Source organism: Cetorhinus maximus, chromosome 18, assembly GCF_964194155.1.
Source record: "Cetorhinus maximus chromosome 18, sCetMax3.hap1.1, whole genome shotgun sequence".
Lineage (NCBI taxonomy): Eukaryota > Metazoa > Chordata > Chondrichthyes > Lamniformes > Cetorhinidae > Cetorhinus > Cetorhinus maximus.
In genome coordinates this window covers 14,731,070-14,750,541 of record NC_135896.1, presented here as the reverse complement: position 1 = coordinate 14,750,541, position 19,472 = coordinate 14,731,070, and the positions used below count along the sequence as shown (strand labels likewise).

Below are 19,472 nucleotides of genomic sequence, written 5' to 3'. Positions count from 1 at the left end.
ATATATTCATATTTTCCCATAATTCAGTGGGCAGTGTCAACCACATTGCTGTGGGTTTGGAGTCACATGTAGGTCAGACCAGGCAGATTTCCTTCCCTAAAGGACATAAGTGAACCAGATGGTTTCATAGTCATTATTAGACTTTTAATTCCAGATTGGGTTTGAAATTTGAATTCAATAACAAGTCCCCAGGGTAATGCTCTGGGTTTCTGGATTACTAGTCCAGCGACAATACCACTATTCCACTGCCTTCCCTGTGTTGGACAGGAGGGATGGGCCATACAGTCTTCTGTCCATCAATGTTTGTACATTTGTACCATGGTAAGGATGCTTCCTTGCCTTGAGTTGTATGTTCAAATGTGTCAGCTATTGGCCCAAAGTAAACCAAAGAACAGATAGTGGCAGTAAGTTAGTAGAGGTAATATTGAAAAGTAAAACTGTACAAAGTTATACTTGGCAAAAAAAGGTAAAATCACCATCACTTAGGCATACAGGCAATGGTATTGATTCAATTCTTCACCTTATTAGTCAGCTTATTTCAGCCAGCACTTTGGGAGGTATGCTACCTGACATAGCTTCCCTAGATTTAGGAAAATTTATTTACAGCTCCCGTTTCCAATTGGCAAACAGTACCTCCAGTTAGAAGTAACCACATGAAGACTTAATAAGGATAAAGTGAGGCTCAACTGTCATTTCCTTCATTGTCGAGGTTCAAAGATGATGCCCTGTTTTGGCACTGGAATTTAACCACATCTATAGAACAATAATCAAGGAGGAGAGAACATTGGAAGGGAAAAAAAAAGCACAAGGCAATCCCATTTACAGATTGGAATTAGTTTTCATAAAATAACAACTTAATTTACTAACAAACAACAATCTTTTCTGAGAAATGTACAGCATGCACGAGCCAAGTGTTTATTCAAAATGTACTGAGGCAAATGCATTTCTTCTGATAAAGCGCAAACGCCAATTGTTTGGTGCAAGTAGAGTATTACTGCCTTTTCAAAATCTGGGGGCACCGTAGTCATCAGGCATCCGTTCAATGTTGTACCTGAAAGAAAAATAATATTGTACAGCAGAGTGCTCATTATCAAACTGCTTATTAATACAATCTGTCCAGCATACATGCAAGAAAGGAAGAATGAATTTGCATTTAATATAGTACCTTTCATGACCTTAGAATGTTTCTAAGTGCTTCACAGCCAATTAATTTTGAAGTGCAGACACTTTTGCAATTCAGGGCAATATGGCAGCCAATTTTTGCACACAGCAAGGTTCCAAGAGCAGCATGGAGATAAATGATCAGTTAATATGTTTAGTGCTGTTGGTTGAGGGATTAATGTTAGCCACGATGCTGGTAGAATTTCCTTGCTCATCTTCAAGTAATGCGATGAGATCCTTCTGGTTTACTTAAGAGGACAGATAAGACCCGCTTTAATAAGACGTCCAAAGGCAGCCACACCCACCCCACTCCCCTCAGTCTGCAGATATTAATGAATGATTGCTGTATTGCCAGAGATGCCATGCTGAAGTGGCAAGCTAGACTGTCCAATATATATGAAGGTTAAAGTTGCTCACAATTATTGCAGTACCTTTCTTAAAAGCCCCTATTATTTCTTGATAAAAAGCCTGTCCAACAGTGCAGATGCTTTTAGGGGGCTGACAGACAACTCCCACCAGTGACTTCTTTCCCTTGCTGTTTCATATCTCTATCTAAAAGGATTCTACATCTTGATCTTGAGCTAAGATTGTTTCTCACTACAGTATTGAACTCATTCTTTATTAATGGAGCTAACCCACCTCCTTTTTTGTCCTTCCTATTCTTCCAAAATGTCTTGTATCCCAGAATATTCAGTTCCCAATCTTGGTCACCTAGCAACCACCTCTCAGGTAAGATCTGATAGCCATTCCATTTGTTTTTATTTGTGCCATCAATTCACCTACCTTGTTACAAATGATCTGTGCATTCAGATAAAGAACCTTTAGTTTTGTCTTTTTACCATTTTTCCTACTCTGAACATATTTGCTGGTGCAGACTTATGTTTATACTCTATTCCTTCCTGTTGCATTCTGTTTAATCATCGCCCTGTATGATTGCCTTGTCCTTTCTCCCTAACTTTTCCTGCCCATGCCGCCTGCCCACCCCACCAATGTTTAGTTTAAAGCCCTATCTACAGCTCTGGTTATTTGATTCACCAGGACACTGGTTCAAGTGAAACCCAATCCAATGGAACAACTCCCAGTTTCCCAGTACTGCTGGCAGTGTCCCATGAATTGAAACCCATTTCTCCCACACAAATCTTTGAGTCACATATTCAACCATATTTACCATATGCCAATTTGCTCTTGGCTCAAGTAGTAACCCAGAGATTATTACCTCTGCGGTTCTGCTTTTTAATTTAGTCTCTAGCTGCAGATGCTCTCTTGGTCATACCTAAGATGTTGATACCCATGGCAACTGGATCCTTCCCCACCCATTCCAAGTTCCTCTCCAGCCCCAAGGAGGCGCCCTAACTCTGGTACCGGGCAGGCAAAACAGCCTTCGGGATTTTCACTCTTACCTGCAGAGAGAGTATCTATTCTCCCAACTAAACTGTCCCCTACAATAACTACATTCCTTTTACTCCCACAACTTAAATGGCTTCTTGTACCACAGTGCTGTAGTCAGTTCGCTCATCCTCCCAGTCGTCTCTGCTCTCATCCACATAGGCTGCAAAAACCTCGTACCTGTTGGAGAAATGCAAGGGCTGCGGCTCCCCCAATGCTACCTTCTGGATCCCCATGCTTGCCTCACTCCCAGTCACACCCTCCTGTCCCCCACCATGGACCTTCCTGTCCTCCACCATGGACCAAATGTGAAAAATTACCTTAAGGGTGTAACTGCCTCCTGGTAACTTTCTCCCCCACTCATCAACTCTGAGCTGAAGTTCCTTGAACTACAGACACTTAATGCAGTATGTTTGCTGTCTATCACACTGATCTCTACCAGTTCTCAAATGCTGCAGCTGCAACACATCATCTGCCATCTCTATTGCAGCTCACCACCACCTTCTCAAGGGCAGTTAGGGGTGGGTAATAAATGCTGGCCTAGCCAGCGATGCCCACATCCCGTGAATGAATAATTTAAAAACATAGAACTAATGAAGTGGTGTTCAGTTTTGAAATATTTCTCAATTGTGCATTTACAGTTTTTAATCTAGGTAACCAAATTGTCAAAGGGTGAGTTCCTGGAGTGTATTCGGGATGGTTTCTTAGTACAGTATGGTGTGGAACCAACCAGGAAACAGGCAATTTTTGACCTGCTGATGTGTAATGAGACATGGTTAATTAACAATCTTATTGTAAAGGATTGACTAGGGAAAGGTGATCATAATATGATGGAATTTCAATATTCATTGTAGGAGTGAAAAACCTGGGTATTTTGAACTTAAATAAAGCTAAACTTAAATAATAGATTAAATGGTCAGACTGTACATAAACAGTGACAGACATTTAAGGAGATATTTCAAAATTCTCAACAAAGGTATATTCCTATGGGAAGGGTGAACCATCCGTGGCTAACTAAGAATATTCAATATGATATCAAATTGAAAAAAAGGGTATACAATGTTGTGAAGATAAGTGGTAAGCCAGAAGATTGGGAAAATTTTAGAAACCAGCAAAGGATGACTCAAAAGAAGGGAGAAAATGGTTGAGAGTAAACTAGAAAAAATATAAAAGTTGACAGTAAGAGCTTCTACAAGTATATAAAAAGGAAGAGAATCACTAAACTAAATGTTGGTCCTTTTCAAGATGAGAATGTCAAATTAATGGAAACCAAGGAAATTGCAGAGACTCTGAACATGTATTTTGTATCTGCATTCATGTAGAAAATAGTGAAATAGAATCCCAATAATAGTAGAAAATCAGGGGGCAAAAGGGAGGAAAGAAGGAAAGAACTAAAAACAATCGCTGTCACTAGAGAAAAAGTACTAGGCAAACTAATGGGACTAAAGGCTGACAACTCCCCTGGACCTGATGACCTGCATCTTAGGGTCTTAAAAGAAGTAGTAGATGCATTGGCTGTAATCTTCCAAAATTACCTATTATCTCAAAGCATCCCAGCAGATTGGAAAACCGCAAATGTATTACCCCTATTCAAGAAATGAGACTGATGGAAAGCAGAAATCTATAGACCAATTAGTCTAACATCTGCCATTGGGAAAATACTAGAATCCATTATTAAGGATGTAGTAGCAGACATTTAGAAAATCATAATACAAAAAAGCAGAGTGAACATAGATTTATGAAACGGAAATCATGTTTGACAAATTTATTAGATTTATTTTAGGATATAACGAGCAGGATGGATAAAGGGGAACCCAGAAGATGTGTTTTTGGATATTTAAAGGCATTCAAAAAGGTGCCACAAAAAATGTTACTGAACAGGAGCTCATGGTGTTGGGGTAATATATTAGCATGTATAGATTGGCAAACTAACAAAAAACAAAGTCAGGATAAAATGGTTATTTTTGGGTTGGCAAACTCTAACTAGTGCCACAGGAACCAATGCTTGGGTCTCAACTACTGTATTAATGATTTGGACGAAGGGACAGATTGTATTGTAGCCACATTTGCCGACAATGCAAAGATAGATGGGAAAGCAAGTTGTGAGGAGGACACAAAGAGTCTGCAGAGGGATATAAATAGGCTGTGTTATCCACTTTAGCAGTAAGAATGGAAAAGCAAAATGTCAATTAAATAGAGAGACTACAGAATGCTGTGGTGCAGAGGGATCTGGGTGTACATGAAACACAAACATGTAGGTACAGCGGGCAAATAGGAAGGCAAATGGAATGTTGGCCTTTATTGCAAGGGGAATGGAGTATAAAATTAGGGAAGCCTTGCTACAGCTGTACAGTTCATTTGTGATACCACATCTGGCGTACTGCCAGTTTTGGTTTTCTTATCTATGGAGGGATATACTTGCATTACAGGCAGTTTAAAGAAGGTTCACCAGGTTGATTCCTGGGATGAAACTGTTGTCTTATCAGGAAAGGTTGGCAGGTTGGGCCTATATTTATTGGAGTTTAGAAGAATGAGAGATCTTATTGAAACATCTAAGATTTTGAGGGGGCTTGATGCTGAGGGGTTGTTTCTCTCTAGAACTTGAGAGGTGGGGTGGGCTTACTTTCAGAATAAGGAATCGTTGATTTAAGATGGAGATGGGGGGGGGGGGGGGGATTTCTTCACTCAGAGGGTCATGAATCTTTAGATTCTCTAAGCTAGAGCTGTAAAGGCTGAGTCATTGAACATATTCATGGCTGAGATAGACACATTTTTGAACTATAGGCGAGTCAAGGGTTATGGGGATCAGGCATGAAAATAGAGTTGAGGCCAAGATTAGATGAGCCATGATCTTACTGAATGGTGCTGCAGGCTCCAGGGGCTGTATGACCCACTAATGCTCCTGTTTTCTTATGTTCTTAGGTTCTGTACTCAAGTTGCTAGGGCAGTGTTGGAGCCCACAACTTTCAGACTCAGAGTTATGGGTGCTACCACTGAGCCAAAGTTGACAGGAGTTCACAGGAAATGCTGGAAAATCCATTTTCACAAGGATAGTATAAAATGTTAGGCTAAGCTCAGGCTGTGGATATATTATAAGGATGTGGAGCGTTCTAAGAAGCACCAGTTAGGACAAGAAAACAACAATTACCATGGCATCCAGGGAATTAGAGGAAAATTGGATTAAAATACATAGTTCCAATGCAGAGCTAACATCAGCATAGCTACAATGGACCCAATGACACCATCTGCACTAAATTTCTATGACACTATGGTGCAGACTTATGGCTTTGATACCAATTCTCCTTCCAAAAAAACTTAAACGGAGAACCATATCCCTGGATTATGTGAAAACATTTCAAAAATTCATTTTTCATCTAACCAGGAATAATGAGCTAAAGTTTGACTTGGCCACAACAATGGAGAGAATAGCTAAAGCTTCGGGTTTTACAAGTGTCCAGTATCAAATGACTGGTTTTGCCAGCACACAGGAGAAAATATTTCTAGAATGAGTTACCTCATCAAGAGTAGCCCAAGGGTAACATAATTAATAACACCACAGCTTGAGTCATGCGTCTAGACATTTTTCAGAAAATTTATTAAAATTACATTAATCCTTACAAGTAAAATTTAATTGAGCTGACATATTCCCAGTGTCACCAAAGCTATTGTTTTACAGTGAATTATCAAAGTGATGTGTGCACACATACACACATTGCTGAAAATAATTGAATATGTGGGTGGTAAATGACAAAGGCCAATCCAGTATTTCCAGCATTTCCTGTTTTAATTTTACACTTCCAGCAGCCACATTTGGGGAGATGGTGGTGCAGTGGTAATGTCACTGGACTAGTACTGTAGAGGCCCAGGCTAATGCCTAGGTTCAAATCCCACTGCAGCAACTGGTGAAATTTAAATTCAATTAATAGCCTCAGTAATGGTGACCGTGAAACTATCGTCGATTGTCATAAAAGCCCATTTAGTTCACTAATGTCCCTTGGGGAAGGAAATCTGCCATCCTCACCTGGTCTGGCCTACATGTGATTCTAGACCCATAGCAATGTGGCTGACTCTTAAATGCCCTCTAAAATGGTCTAGCAAGATGAGAGCAATTAGGGGTGGGCAACAAATGCTGGACTTGCCAGTGATGCACACCTCCCATGAAAAAAATAAAGAAAAAAATAATTTTGTTTTATTCCAATAATTGGCTTTGTTTAAAAATGAATGCATTTTTAAAATACATTTAAAAATATATATTTGGTGTAGATGGGCTAGAAGTGAATATGCATGCATGAGGTTGAGATTGTATATGTGTGCATTTATGACTGAAGGAGATACAGGAGCCTGAAATAACTATCTGGAACATAACAGCTGTCTAGATGGATTGCATCCTATCTATGGGATGTAGGACACATACTGTACAAGTAAAAGGCCTCAGTGAAAAATGTAGGTGTAGCCTCATTATATTGCAATTTGCACAACAGCATAGGTCTATCCAAATTCATCATTTGCAATTTGTTTCTCAACAGGCTTGCAGGCTGACACTTTGGAAAATATACTTCCTCTGAAGTCAGAGAAGTGTTACCCCCCTGATTAGGGAGAAGGGAATGTCATACATGAGAAGTAACCCACACCCACAACAAAGCTGAGTACTATTCAGAGCCCAATATAGAACAATAAGGACCGATGTGCGAAAATGATGAGCCAACAGCTGGAAACTTATCAAAATTAATAAACAGCGACTCACTGGAAGAATTTACAAAAGAATTGGATAGATTTTGGGTTCAGCAAAGACTAGAAGGGTGTGAATTTTATCTAAGAAAAACATTGTGTCCTATTTGATGGGGGTGGACAGGATAAATGGTCTTTTCTAGTTTTTATGCTCTTACCTATGATTAGAGATGTACATAATAGGAACCCCTGGAATTTTCCGGATCCTCCTCTTGAGATCTCTGTCCACTGTTGCTACAATGTAACATTTGTGCTGCAAGGGGAAAAAAATAAGGAAAGTTAAAAATTGCCCTGTTAAAAAAAATTGTCCAATTCTGGGCACCACACTTCAGGATGGAGATGTCAAGGCTTTGGAGGGGGCACAGAGGAGATTTGCTGGAATAGTCCCAGGGATAACGGATTGCAATTACATGGACAGACTGGAGGAGCTGAGTTGTTCATACAGGAACAGGAGTAGGCCATTCGGCCCATCCAGTCTGCTCTGCCATTCAATTAGATCATGGCTGATCATCTGCCTCAATGCCACTTTCCCGCACTATCTTCATATCTCTTGATATCATTAGTCTCTAGAAATCTATCGATTTATGTCTTGAACATGCTCAATGATCAACCTTCCACAGCCCCTGGGGTAGAGAATTCCAAAGATTCACCACCCTCTGAGTAAAGAAATTCCTCCTCATCTCAGCCTTACCCTGAGATTGTGCCCCCTGGTTTTTGATTTACCAGTCAGGAGAAACATCTTATCTACATCCACCCTGTCACGCCCTGTAAGAATTTTGTAAGCTTCAATGAGGTCACCCCGATTCTTCAAAACTCTAGGGAATACAGGCCCAGTCTCCTCAATCTCTCCTCATAAGACAATCCCACCATCCCAGGGATTAATTTAGTGAATCTCCGTTGCTCTATAGCAAGTATATTCTTCCTTAGATAAGGGGAACAAAATTGTACACAATACTCCAGATGAGGTCTCACCAAGGCTCTATATAACCGAAGCAAGGCATCCTTATTCCTGTACTCAAATCCCCTTGCAATGAACAGCAACATACTATTTGCCTTCCTAATTGCTTGCTGTACCTGCACGCTAGCTTTTAGTGACTCATGAACAAGGACACCCAGGTCCCTTTGGACACCCGTACTTCCCACCTCTCATCGTCTAAGAAGTATTCTGTTTTTTCTACCCAGTTTGGCGTCATCAGCAAATTTGGAAACATTACAATTGGTCCCCACATCCAGATCATTTACATAGATTGAATAGCTATGGATCCTTGCGCTACTCCACGAATAACAGCCTGCCGTTCTGAGAATGATCCATTTATTCCTCCTCTCTGCTTTCTGCCTGTTAACCAATTCTCAATCCATGCTAGTATATATTCCCTAAGCCCATGCGTTCTAATTTTATTTACTAACCTCCTTATTAAAGGGACCTTATCAAAAGCCTTCTGAAAATCCAAATACACATCCATTGTTCTCCTTTATCTATGCTGCAATAACATCCTCAAAAAACGCCAACAAGTTGTCAAACATGATTTCCTTTCATTAATTCATGATGCCTCTCCCCAATTTTACCATTCTTTTCTAAATGTCCAGTTATCACATCCTTTATAATAAATGTGAACATTTTCCATACTACTGACCTCAGACTAACAGGTCTGTAGTTCTCCATTCTTTCTCTTCCTCCCTTCTTAAATCGTGGGGTTACATTTGCTACTTTCCAGTCCGGGGGAACCTTTCTAAAATCTTTAGAATTTAGGATAACCACCAATGCATCCACTATCTCGCTAGCCACCTCCTTCAACACTTTGGGATGAAGCTCATCTGGTCCAGGAGATTTATCAGCCTTCTATCCAGTTAACTTTTCAAGTAATACCTCTGTACTAATACTAATCTCTTTTAGTTCCTCAGTTTCACAAGTTCCTTGGTTGCAAAGTATTTTTGGGAGACTTTCTGTATCTTCTTCTGTGAGTGCAGACACAAAGTAACTGTTTAGTTCACCTTAGAGAAGGTCAAGAGAAAATTAGATGGAATTGTTTAAAATTGTGACAAGTTTAGATAGAGTAGATAAAGAGAAACGGTTTTCAATAGCCAAACGATTGATAACCTGAAGGAACAGATTTAAGGTGATTGTTGAAAGAACCAGAGGCGACATGGAAAAAACATTTTTATGCAACGGGTGGTTAGGATTTGGCCTGATAAGATGATGGGCAAATTGAAGAAAGGAACTGGATAAATATGTGAAGGAAAAAAGAATTGCAGATATGGGGAAAGAGCAGGGAAGTATCTTTGAAAGAGTCGGTGCAGACTCAATGGACCAAAAGTCTTCCTTTAGTGCTGTACTGTTCTATGATTTTCCTGGACATCTGATCTCTTGCGTTTGTGCACAGGGATATCATTCACGATAAAACGCAAAGAGTCTGGTCTACTTCTGCAATTTGGCATATTAATTTAGGCCAGAACAGAGACACATAGTCAAGTCTCACATTAAAGCCCTGATCTTGGCTGTATTAAATAATCAGAACTGAAGTAGTAGTCGGGTGCTACAATTGCCCTCCTTAGTGTTATATCCATTATTTAATCTAGCTTGAATGTGCATGCATACAGATAGTGGGCAAGGCTATGATATACCTTATGGCTAGATATGAAGAATGGCCATTTGCATGAAGTGCAAGAGAGCTGCTGGTGCTTGTAAAACAGTGGCCTAATGCCTTTAAGGCAGGCAGATATTAGAGGGGAAAAAATTTGCTAAAGTATAAATGTTTTCAAAATATTTTGATAGATGAGCAGCAGTGGGTTTTTTCTTACCTGTGTGACTCGCTGCACTAGGCAATCATCAGCATATGTTCCTTTGTGTGTGCAGGGTAATCGCTCAAACCGTGGATCCTTTGCTATTCTGGAAAAGCACAACAAAAATGTTACAAATTCAGCAATCGCATTCTGGCTCCCAATGACCTTCACTGAACATATTTGCAATTTTTTAATTCTAGATGTTTTTGGCTTCCATGTGTTGGACTACTCCTGTCAATGAATCTTGAATAGCTACTGCTTGGAAACTGGTACTTTCACTGCATCTGGAATTCTATACTTAAAAGTGTGACACTTGCAGAGAACATTGGGCTATCTGAAGTACGTCACGGTTGCACAGTGATTATGTTACTGGAATAGTAAGTTTGAGGCCTGGACTAATGACACAGAGGCATGAGTTCAAAACCCACCATTGTAGCTGCTGAATTTAAATTCAGCTAATTAAATAAGCCCGGAATGAAAAGCTATTATCAGTAATGGATAATGGCAGCTCGTGCACCGAAACACCATCGCACCAAGTCTCACACCACCCTGACTTGGAAATATATAATTGTTCTTCATCATCACTAGGTCAAGATCCTGGAAACCCTCCCTAACAGCCTTGGGGAATTACTTTCACAACACAGACTGAAGTTGTCCAAGAAGGCAGTTCACCACCACCTTCTCAAGGGCTATTGGGGATGGTCAACAAATGCTATCCTTGCCATCACCACCCGCATCCAATGAATGAATAAAACACACACACACATACTTATTCCTGGATGAGTTTTTGAGTTTAGGTGAAACACTGATGAACCTGTTCTACAAATTCTTTTACCTGAGTGCGACCCTGTACTTCTGTCCCAGTTTCTCGATTTCTGCCATCACACAGTCTGTGATACAGGGAACACCTAGAGAAAATTCAGAGATCACACCTTATATCGATGTTTTGTTTTATTGTGGAACTTTTCTCTCTCTCTTTCAACTTACAGAGAAAGCTTTGCCAGCAATGCCCATCTTACAGGAAGTAATGCTTAACAATTGATTGTGTGTCTAATTTTGCTCAATTTTATTTAAACAATCACTTGCAACTCACATATACAACAACTCCATCCTTTGCAGTAAATTCTCAAATCCATTCTTTATTATTGTGTTTCTAGTGTGTATATCCCTATTTCTATCCATCTCTATAGCTATCACACTCTGCAGGTTTGTCTGTCCCAGTGTGACTGTTTCTCTCTTTCCCTCCTTCCTGTGGTTCTCTCTCTGTCCTTATGCAACCATTTTTCAGTCCCAATGTTTTTTTTTTGTCTGTGTGTATACGTGCTTCTCTCTCTCTGGGTGCTATGATTAGTAATTGAGAGACTGGGAATATCAGAGTGCCCTTCCAAATGAGTGTATGTGCACTTGCATGCAAGAAAGGAGTGTGAGAGAATGTAGAAATAAATGAAGTTTTTAATTTAAACGCAGAAGTGGTCTAGCATTTTTCCCTGATTAGATCAGCTTATTACATAAACTGTACAGATTGTGCATTCAAAAATCAGGCAATTAAGAGAATCTTAATTTTGCAGAAATATTTTCCCACAATATAACCTGACCTCCCCTCCTTCAATATTCAGTATCTGCTTTGCTCCCCTGGATTCAGTGTTGCATAGTACTGTTGAACCAACAATATCTGACGCAGAATTCACAGCTCAAATCGCAAAAACATAAAAACAACTTTCCTTTCTCTTTTGCACATTATCAATAATCCCTACAGTTTAAAGACATTTCCGAACCACGAGGTATTCACAAGCCATTGGTTGCTGCATATTTGATCACCAGTGTTACTCTCTGCATTTTGAAAATGTTATTCTGTGACAAAAGACACCAACTCTTGCTCCTTTGAAACTTATCCCCATCTTCAAAATCCAGAAAGAAACCAATTGTAATGTTAACATAACATTTTGAAATCCTGTTAATGCACTTCCTTCATGCAAAAATTATGCACAAGGATAGGTAGCTAAAAGTATGTTGAATTTCTTCACACAGTTATGAGAACGTGTCAGTCTTTCGATTCAAAGTCAATTAGAGTATTTAAAAGGGAGATAATTAATTGGGAATTAAAGGTATTAAGGGATGTGAAACTGTGCATTCCAAGCAGAAACTGTGGTTTGAGAAGCTACGTTGTGTCCCCAGCTTTTATAACTCTGGCCCCTTGTGAATGTGCCTGGTTGATGGGAGCATGTGCTTACATCAGGGAAAAGGCAAGGAAATAGGATTTTGAAAAGAGCTGGCATGGTAAAGAATAAATGTGGCGTAGACTCAACAAGCCAGGTAGCATTTTCCTGTTCCTAGCTTCCTTTAACTGTCTATTCCCACTGATTGCAATATCAACTCAATTCATATCCCAAGCCTGAATACGGCTGATTTCTCATCTCTTGTGTATTATTCTTGGAAAGTACCAGGGTTTTATCCCAGAGGGGAGGTGGGGGAAATACCCATAGGGAAAGTTTTGCAGGACCATCCAAGCTTCAAGCTTGTAGAGACATCTGCAGTTCACACATGACTTAGGGAAGCAAAAAGAACTGGTGGGGGAGGGAAAGACACAAGAACATAATAGGAGTAGGCGCATGCAATTTGGCTCGTCAAGCCTGTTCCACTAGTTTATAAGATCATGGCTGGCCCAATATGACTGTAACTCTACATTCCTGCCTGTTCCCCATAAACCTTGTCAATCAAAAATTTATCTAACTCAACCTTGAATATGGTCAATGACCCAGCGTGCACTGCTCACTGGAGGAAGAGAATTCCAAATACTAACGACCATTTAACAGAAGAAATTCCTCTTCATCTCCATCTTAAATGGTAGACCTCTTATAAATAAAGGAATTGATATCCCCACACCAAAAGAACATTCATCAAAAAGGAGGGATAATGGAGCACATAAACAATTAATTTCACGAACAAGATAGCTGACAAGCACTTACACTTTGCATACAAGCAGTCCATCATCGATTGCACAATGTCCAGTTTGGTCTTGATGGAGAAGTTGATAAAATTGGTGTCGACTAGGATGTAGTAGGGGGGACCCAGTTGTGTGTTATATTGGAAAAACAGGCAAGAAGGATACTTTATCCTGGGAGAGTAAAAAGAAAAAGGTCTGTAATGATTACATTTATCTTCAGTGTATTTTAATTAAGCAAGCATATCATGTTCTTTCTTAATTTTCAACTGTAAACAGGGGATTTCAAAAAACATTTTGTAGATGTGTTTGTCTATGAATCAACAGTGTGAAAATTTTCAGGTTCTCAGGATTCCTATCTACTTAACACCATGTTCTGCAGCACTTCATTCTGTTACCAGATATTGTTAGCATACCATGCATAGCATAACAATTTGGCCGAGAGAGAATTCCACCCTAAGTTTTGTTCTTTCTTCTTTCTATTTTTGTTGTTGAGAGGGCATCACCTCCTTCTCATATCAACACCTCTTTGCCAAAGTCCTTCAGATGATAATTTGGATAAAGTAGCTGGTAAGGAGTAAGCCTGATATGTAGCACTGTATGTGGACATTAGGAATAATGAAATAGCAAACTGCCCTCTGTAAATCTTTCTGCCATGTTGAAGGGAAGTGTCCATCACATAGTTGAAGAGAGGCTAGGTTTGTGAACAGGCACTGCAGGGATGGGACCCTACCATAATTCCGGTCAGGTGCTGGGGGGAATTGGGGTGGATGGGTAAAGACTAGACACCAATTGAACTTGAAGCAATGTCCTGTCACTGGGTACTGGGATTCTAGATAGCACTGCAAGCCAAGCAGAGGTACCAGTTCCTGACTGAAAAAGCAGTGAAATGCTTGCCAAATCCGTATGCTGATAGACTACAGATTTAGCCAATTATACTTCAGTACCTTTTTGTTCCTAACCTAAATGATAACTGCCACTCAGCACATAAATGAGAGCATTTATTTATATGGGGAAATGCCTAGATTTCTCAGCATCTTGTGTGGAGGTCCAAACATGGCAATGGGTTTCCATGTGTGTCCCTCTTCTGGTTGATCAAGAATGAGCTCAGATTGAAAATTCATTGTGCTGAGGATTCTGGGCATGAACCCTAATGTAGAATGTTGATTGTTCAACATACCAGTGCAGCTTTTAAGTAATGAATTGCCATTTTCTGAGATGAGTGAGTAATAATTATGAAATGAAAATTCCAATAAAGCAAGTTTTGCTTTGACAAAGATAGAGAGCTCACTGCTGCAGATGGACAGCAGAGAAATATTCCATTCCTTGCATTTCACACCACCATAATTTTTTAAAACAATATAAAACTGCAAATTAAAACATATAATATGTAAAACCTAGCTTCAAACATACACTTCTTTAACTTTCAGGGCACTGGGGTCCTCTTTTACCGTCTTCTGAGATTTTGCTCTGTCTTTTTCTTTTCTGGAAAAAAAAATAAATTTATTACCTTATATATTAAATCAATCAGTTCATGTAAACATACGAATTAAGAGCAGCAGTAGGCTATTTGGCCCCTCGTGCCTGCTCTGCCATTCAATAAGATCATAGCTGATCCGATCGTGGCCCCAACTCCACATTGGAACTCCACAGTTCCTTAGGGAGATTGTGACCACTAATGTTAGGGAGCTGAGTTCATAGTTAATAACACAGCCTCTATTGGGTGAAAGTAACAGATGCATACATTTCAGAGAGATAGCACAAAATCCTAAATTAGAAATATCCTCTGCCAACTTTTCCACTTCCACAAAATACACTGACTTCTTATTGGGGTTTCACGAGCACCAGTCATCCACCAGCACCTTACACAAGTGGTTGATAGTCATGTAACAACCTTGACAGGAAATGCCAGCTGGTTATTTGCTTACAGGGAAACTAGAGTTTAATCCAGGACCGCCCTCCACTATCCAACACCATGTTTCTATCAAGAGTCACTGAACAAAGATCAGGAACAGCAACGATAGGTTAATTTTCTCTTCCTCAATGCAGCAGCATGGAGGCTAATTGCAGAGACCTTATCACTGTCTCTACTGAGATTTACCAACTTGGCACCTACCTGGGATTAAGCCTGACACTTCTACTCTGAATGGAGGAAAGCTGTGGCTTGCATTTTGTGCCTTCAATCAAGGGTTTAACCAAGAGTGGCAAATCGTCATTCTGAGAGCAATTTGAACAAATTTAAAATAAAAACAGAAAATGCTGTTAAAACTCAGCAGGTCTGACAGCATCCGTGGAGAGAGAAGCAGAGCCCTGAAGAAGAGTCATTCGGACTCGAAATGTTAACTCTGTTTCTCTCTCCAAAGATGCTGTCAGACCTGCAGAGTTTTTCCAGGATTTTCTGTTTTATTTCAGATTTCCAGCATTTGCAGTATTTTGCTTTGAACAAATTTAAAACCCATTATGACATTTTTCATAGAAAAGTGCTTAAAGAGTATAGAAAACTCCTCCCATGCAAATAGCAACAAATGTTAATAGAATAATAAGCCTTTGGTCTGGACTGAAGATGCCACTGCTTTCCAAGTAGAAAGTTTCACAGGAACAATGCAATAGTGGCAGAAAAATGGAGAATGCTAGGCTAGTCTATCCTTTTAAGTTCCCTCCTATGACAATTCAAAAAGCTTACATTCTTGTATCTCGTAAACTAATCATTCGCTTCATAGTTGCATATTTTCTCGTTTTCTTTGCTTTTCCCTGAAAAATAAAACGAAACAATCTGAGGGCAGGCCCAGATGACACATGCAAACAGCTCTAATGTTAACAACCAAGGTATTAATTGCATAGGAATGCAAGTATCAAATCACTTGCATGCCTAACTAGAGAAGAATAAACAGAAATGTGGACATTGTAAACTTAAATCTGAATTATAGCGACATAGCTTTAATATGAGTATAAGGAAGGTTCCATGAGTATCCCCATCCTTAACTATGGCAGAGCCCAGGATGTCAGCACAAAAAGAAAAGGCAGTCATTAGCAAACTCAACTGAAGGCAGCAGCCAGTGGAGCAATTAAAATTGGGGATGCACAAGAGGCCAGGATTCGAGGAGTGCAGATATCTTGTAGTGTTGTGGGGCTGGAGGAGATTACAGAGTTGGGAGGTAAAAACCAGGGAGGGATTTGAAAACAAAGATGGGGATCTCAAAATCAAAACATTGTTTAGCTGGGAAATAAATGTAGGCCAACGAGCACAGGGAACGGGATTTGGTGCACTTTAAGACACAAGGAGTAGAGTTTTGGACAGCCTCAAGATAAAGGAGGGCAGAATGTAGGAGAATGTGTACTGGAACAGTCAAATCCAGAGGTAATGAGAGCATGAATTAGAGTTTCAGCAGCATATGAGCTGAAACGGGGCAAAGTCAGGTGATATTATGGAGGTGGAAATAGGCCATCTTAGTGAAGGCACCAAGATGTGGTCGGAAGCTCATCTCAGGGTCAAATGTGACACCAGGGTGTTGAACAAACTGGCTTACTCTCAAACTGTTGTCAGAGGCAGGGATGGAGTCAGTAGCTGGGGAACAGTGTTTCCAGCTCCCACTCCAAACTATGGCTTCAGTATTTCCAATATTTAAGTGGAGGAAATTTCTGTTCATGCAGAACTGGATGTTGGTTAAATAGTCTGACAGTTTAGTGGAAGTGTCAAGGAGGATGGTAGTGAGACAGAGCTGGGTGACATTTGCATACACATTAAAACTAATACTGTGCGTTCGGATGATGTCGCTGAGGAGCAAATTTTCATCTAGATGAAAATTAGGGGGAGCGGGGGGTGGGCACCATGTATAGAACATTGGGGGACACCAGAGGTAATGGTGTGGGAGCAGGAAAAGCCGCCATTTCATGAGATTCTCTGGCTACAATTAGATAGATAAGAATGGAACCAGATGAGAGGAGTCTCACCCAGCTGGATGACAGTGGAGAGACATTGTGGGAGCATGGTGTGGTCAACCTTGTCAAAGGCTCAACACAGGTTGAGAAGGACGAGGAAGGAAAGGTTACATTTGTCACAGTCACATAGGATGTAATTTGTGACTTTAATAAGAGCCATTTTGGTACTGTGACAGGGTTGGAGGCCTGACTGTAGGGATTCAAACAAGGAGTTCTAGGAAAAATGGGATCAGATTTGGGAGGTGACAACACGTGCAAGGACTTTGAAGAGGAAAAGGAGGTTGTAGATGGGATGATAGTATGCAAGGATGGTGCGGTCAAGGATTTTTTTCTTTTAAGAAAGGGATGATGATGATGGCAAATTTAAATAGAGGGGCAACATCTGAAGAGCATTCCAGAACATCACTGTACAAGTTCCTCAGGCAAGTGACCATGCCCAAACATTTTTAGCTGCTTAATCTTTCCATCCAACGTATGACAGACATGGGGCTTTTGCTGACTATTCTTTCCAGCTGCCCCCGTCATACCCTCCCTCCACAACTGCTTAAACGCTAAGTCTTCCAGTTCAAGAAAGTTCATCAACATGAAAGGTTAATTCAGTTTCTCATCATAGGCGCTGTCTCGAAGATTCCAGTACTTATAGACTAAGAGTGGTTATGCATGGAAAAAGGCCATTCGGCACATCATGTCTGTGCTGGCTCTCTGCAGGAGCAATTCATCTAATCCCAATCCCACACCTTTTCCCTATGATCCTGCAATTTCTTTTCTCCTCAGATAATTATCCAATTCTCTTTTTAAAAGCTCGATTGAATCAACCTTCGCCACACTCTCAGATAGTGTTTATCAGATCCTAATCGATCACTGTGTAAGAAAAAAAGTTTCCTCATGCGATCATTGCTTCTCTCGTTGATCACCTCAAAATATTGCCCTTTGGTTCTTAACCTTTCCACCTTTCTATTTTTATTTCAGATATCCAAAACCACATTCTTACGTTAGAACAGTGACTACACTTCAAAAGTATGAAAGCAAAACACTGTGGATGCTGAAATCTGAAATAAAAACAAAAAACGTCGGAAAAACTCAGCAAGTCTTGCAGCATCTGTGGAGAGAGAAACAGTGTGTCACCACATGTTGTGACTCAACAAAATAAGTTCTAAGTCTAGTTGATTTTAAACACCAGCTCCTGCCTCTAATGGTCTTCTTCAGAGCTCTGAAGAAGAGTGATACGGACTCAAAACGTTAACTCTGTTTTTCTCTCCACAGATGCTGCCAGACCTGCTGAGTTTTTCCAGCATTTGTTTCACAATTCAAAAGTACTTTATTGGCTATAAAGTGCTTTGGGACAGTGGATGTGAAAGGCACTATATAAATACATGCCTATCTTTTATATTTTGCTTTCTCTTCTATATAAAGGATGCTTCATTCTAAACATAAACCCTTTATAAAAATATTCCCAGATGAAACATTTTCCATTGCATTTGCAGAACAGTCAAACCTGCTTAAATTAAACATGGTACAGGGTATTACAAACTGGTGAGATGGGGCAGCCTGCAGTTTGATGAGGTTTTAGTCTTATAGAGTTGCGGGGGGTGAGGGGAAGGGAGGGAAGAGGCCATAAGAGCCAGGGTGACTAACTAACTATCCTGTACTTTAAAGGATTACCCCTTATTTTTGATTGTTTGCCTCATGTCCCTTAAGTAACACCTTTTGACCCTTATTTCTAGGACAGCCTGTTAGAGACTGATCCAGAGTGTTTCCAGATCAGGTTGAGTGGTTCTAGAGGAATTGCAAGTGAGTCAGCCAGCAGACAGACGATAATGTTATGGCTCGACAAAATAAGTTCTAAGTTTTAGTTGATTTTAAACGCCGACACCCGTCTCTAATGGTCACCAGCACCACCAACCCCACCAAAATCTGGGTTGCCAACTGTTCTTCAATGTATCTTTGGAGGTTTCATCAATGACTTGCCCCCATGCGCTAGCCATTATTTAACCAACACATCCATCCTTGTTACATATTGCCTTCCTATTCCAATTGGAAAACAAAAAGAATCATGACCCAAGTGGATGATGTTTGACTGGCAGCCAAATAGCCTTTTTACCAGATATAAAAATATTGAAAACGGGGGGGGGAAGAGAGAGATGTTCAAAGAAAATGACAACAAAAATAAATCTTTTTTTTTAAACGTCCCTATGATTTTTCTCCAAGGTTGCACAGAGAGTGATCCTGGAATTTGATGTCCAATTCCCCAAGGCTCTAGGCCAATCTTGGACCAGCCCCGCCCCGTCGAAGCGTCCTTTAGTTTATTACACCCTGACCAGAGCACAAGTCGAACTCTCCCTGAAAACACACAATTGCAGACAAATTCTAAAAAGGCGAACAACATTTTTCACACAGCTCCCCCCGGTGCGTTAGCGTTCTCCCCCTCACCATGTCTCCCTGCTCGTGGTTCCAGGCCGGCCGGCGACGTCATCAGCAAACGCCACGGGGCGACGTCATCAACGAAGCGACCGGCTCCCCTCCCTCCAGCTTCCGG

At 40.4% G+C, this 19,472-nt stretch overlaps 1 protein-coding gene across 1 annotated transcript; it reads right to left on the bottom strand.

Annotated features, from left to right (window-relative positions):
- Positions 1 to 404: 404 nt before the first annotated feature.
- Positions 405 to 19,387, bottom strand: fcf1 (FCF1 rRNA-processing protein). The gene is made up of 8 exons (XM_078562129.1): positions 19,367 to 19,387; positions 15,681 to 15,748; positions 14,411 to 14,482; positions 13,023 to 13,171; positions 10,892 to 10,964; positions 10,075 to 10,162; positions 7,434 to 7,528; positions 405 to 1,051 (listed from the first exon to the last, which is right to left on the bottom strand). The coding sequence occupies exons 1-8, from the start codon at positions 19,367 to 19,369 to the stop codon at positions 1,003 to 1,005; spliced, it is 597 nt and encodes a 198-aa protein (XP_078418255.1). The 5' UTR covers positions 19,370 to 19,387; the 3' UTR covers positions 405 to 1,002.
- Between the last annotated feature and the right edge of the window lie 85 nt (positions 19,388 to 19,472).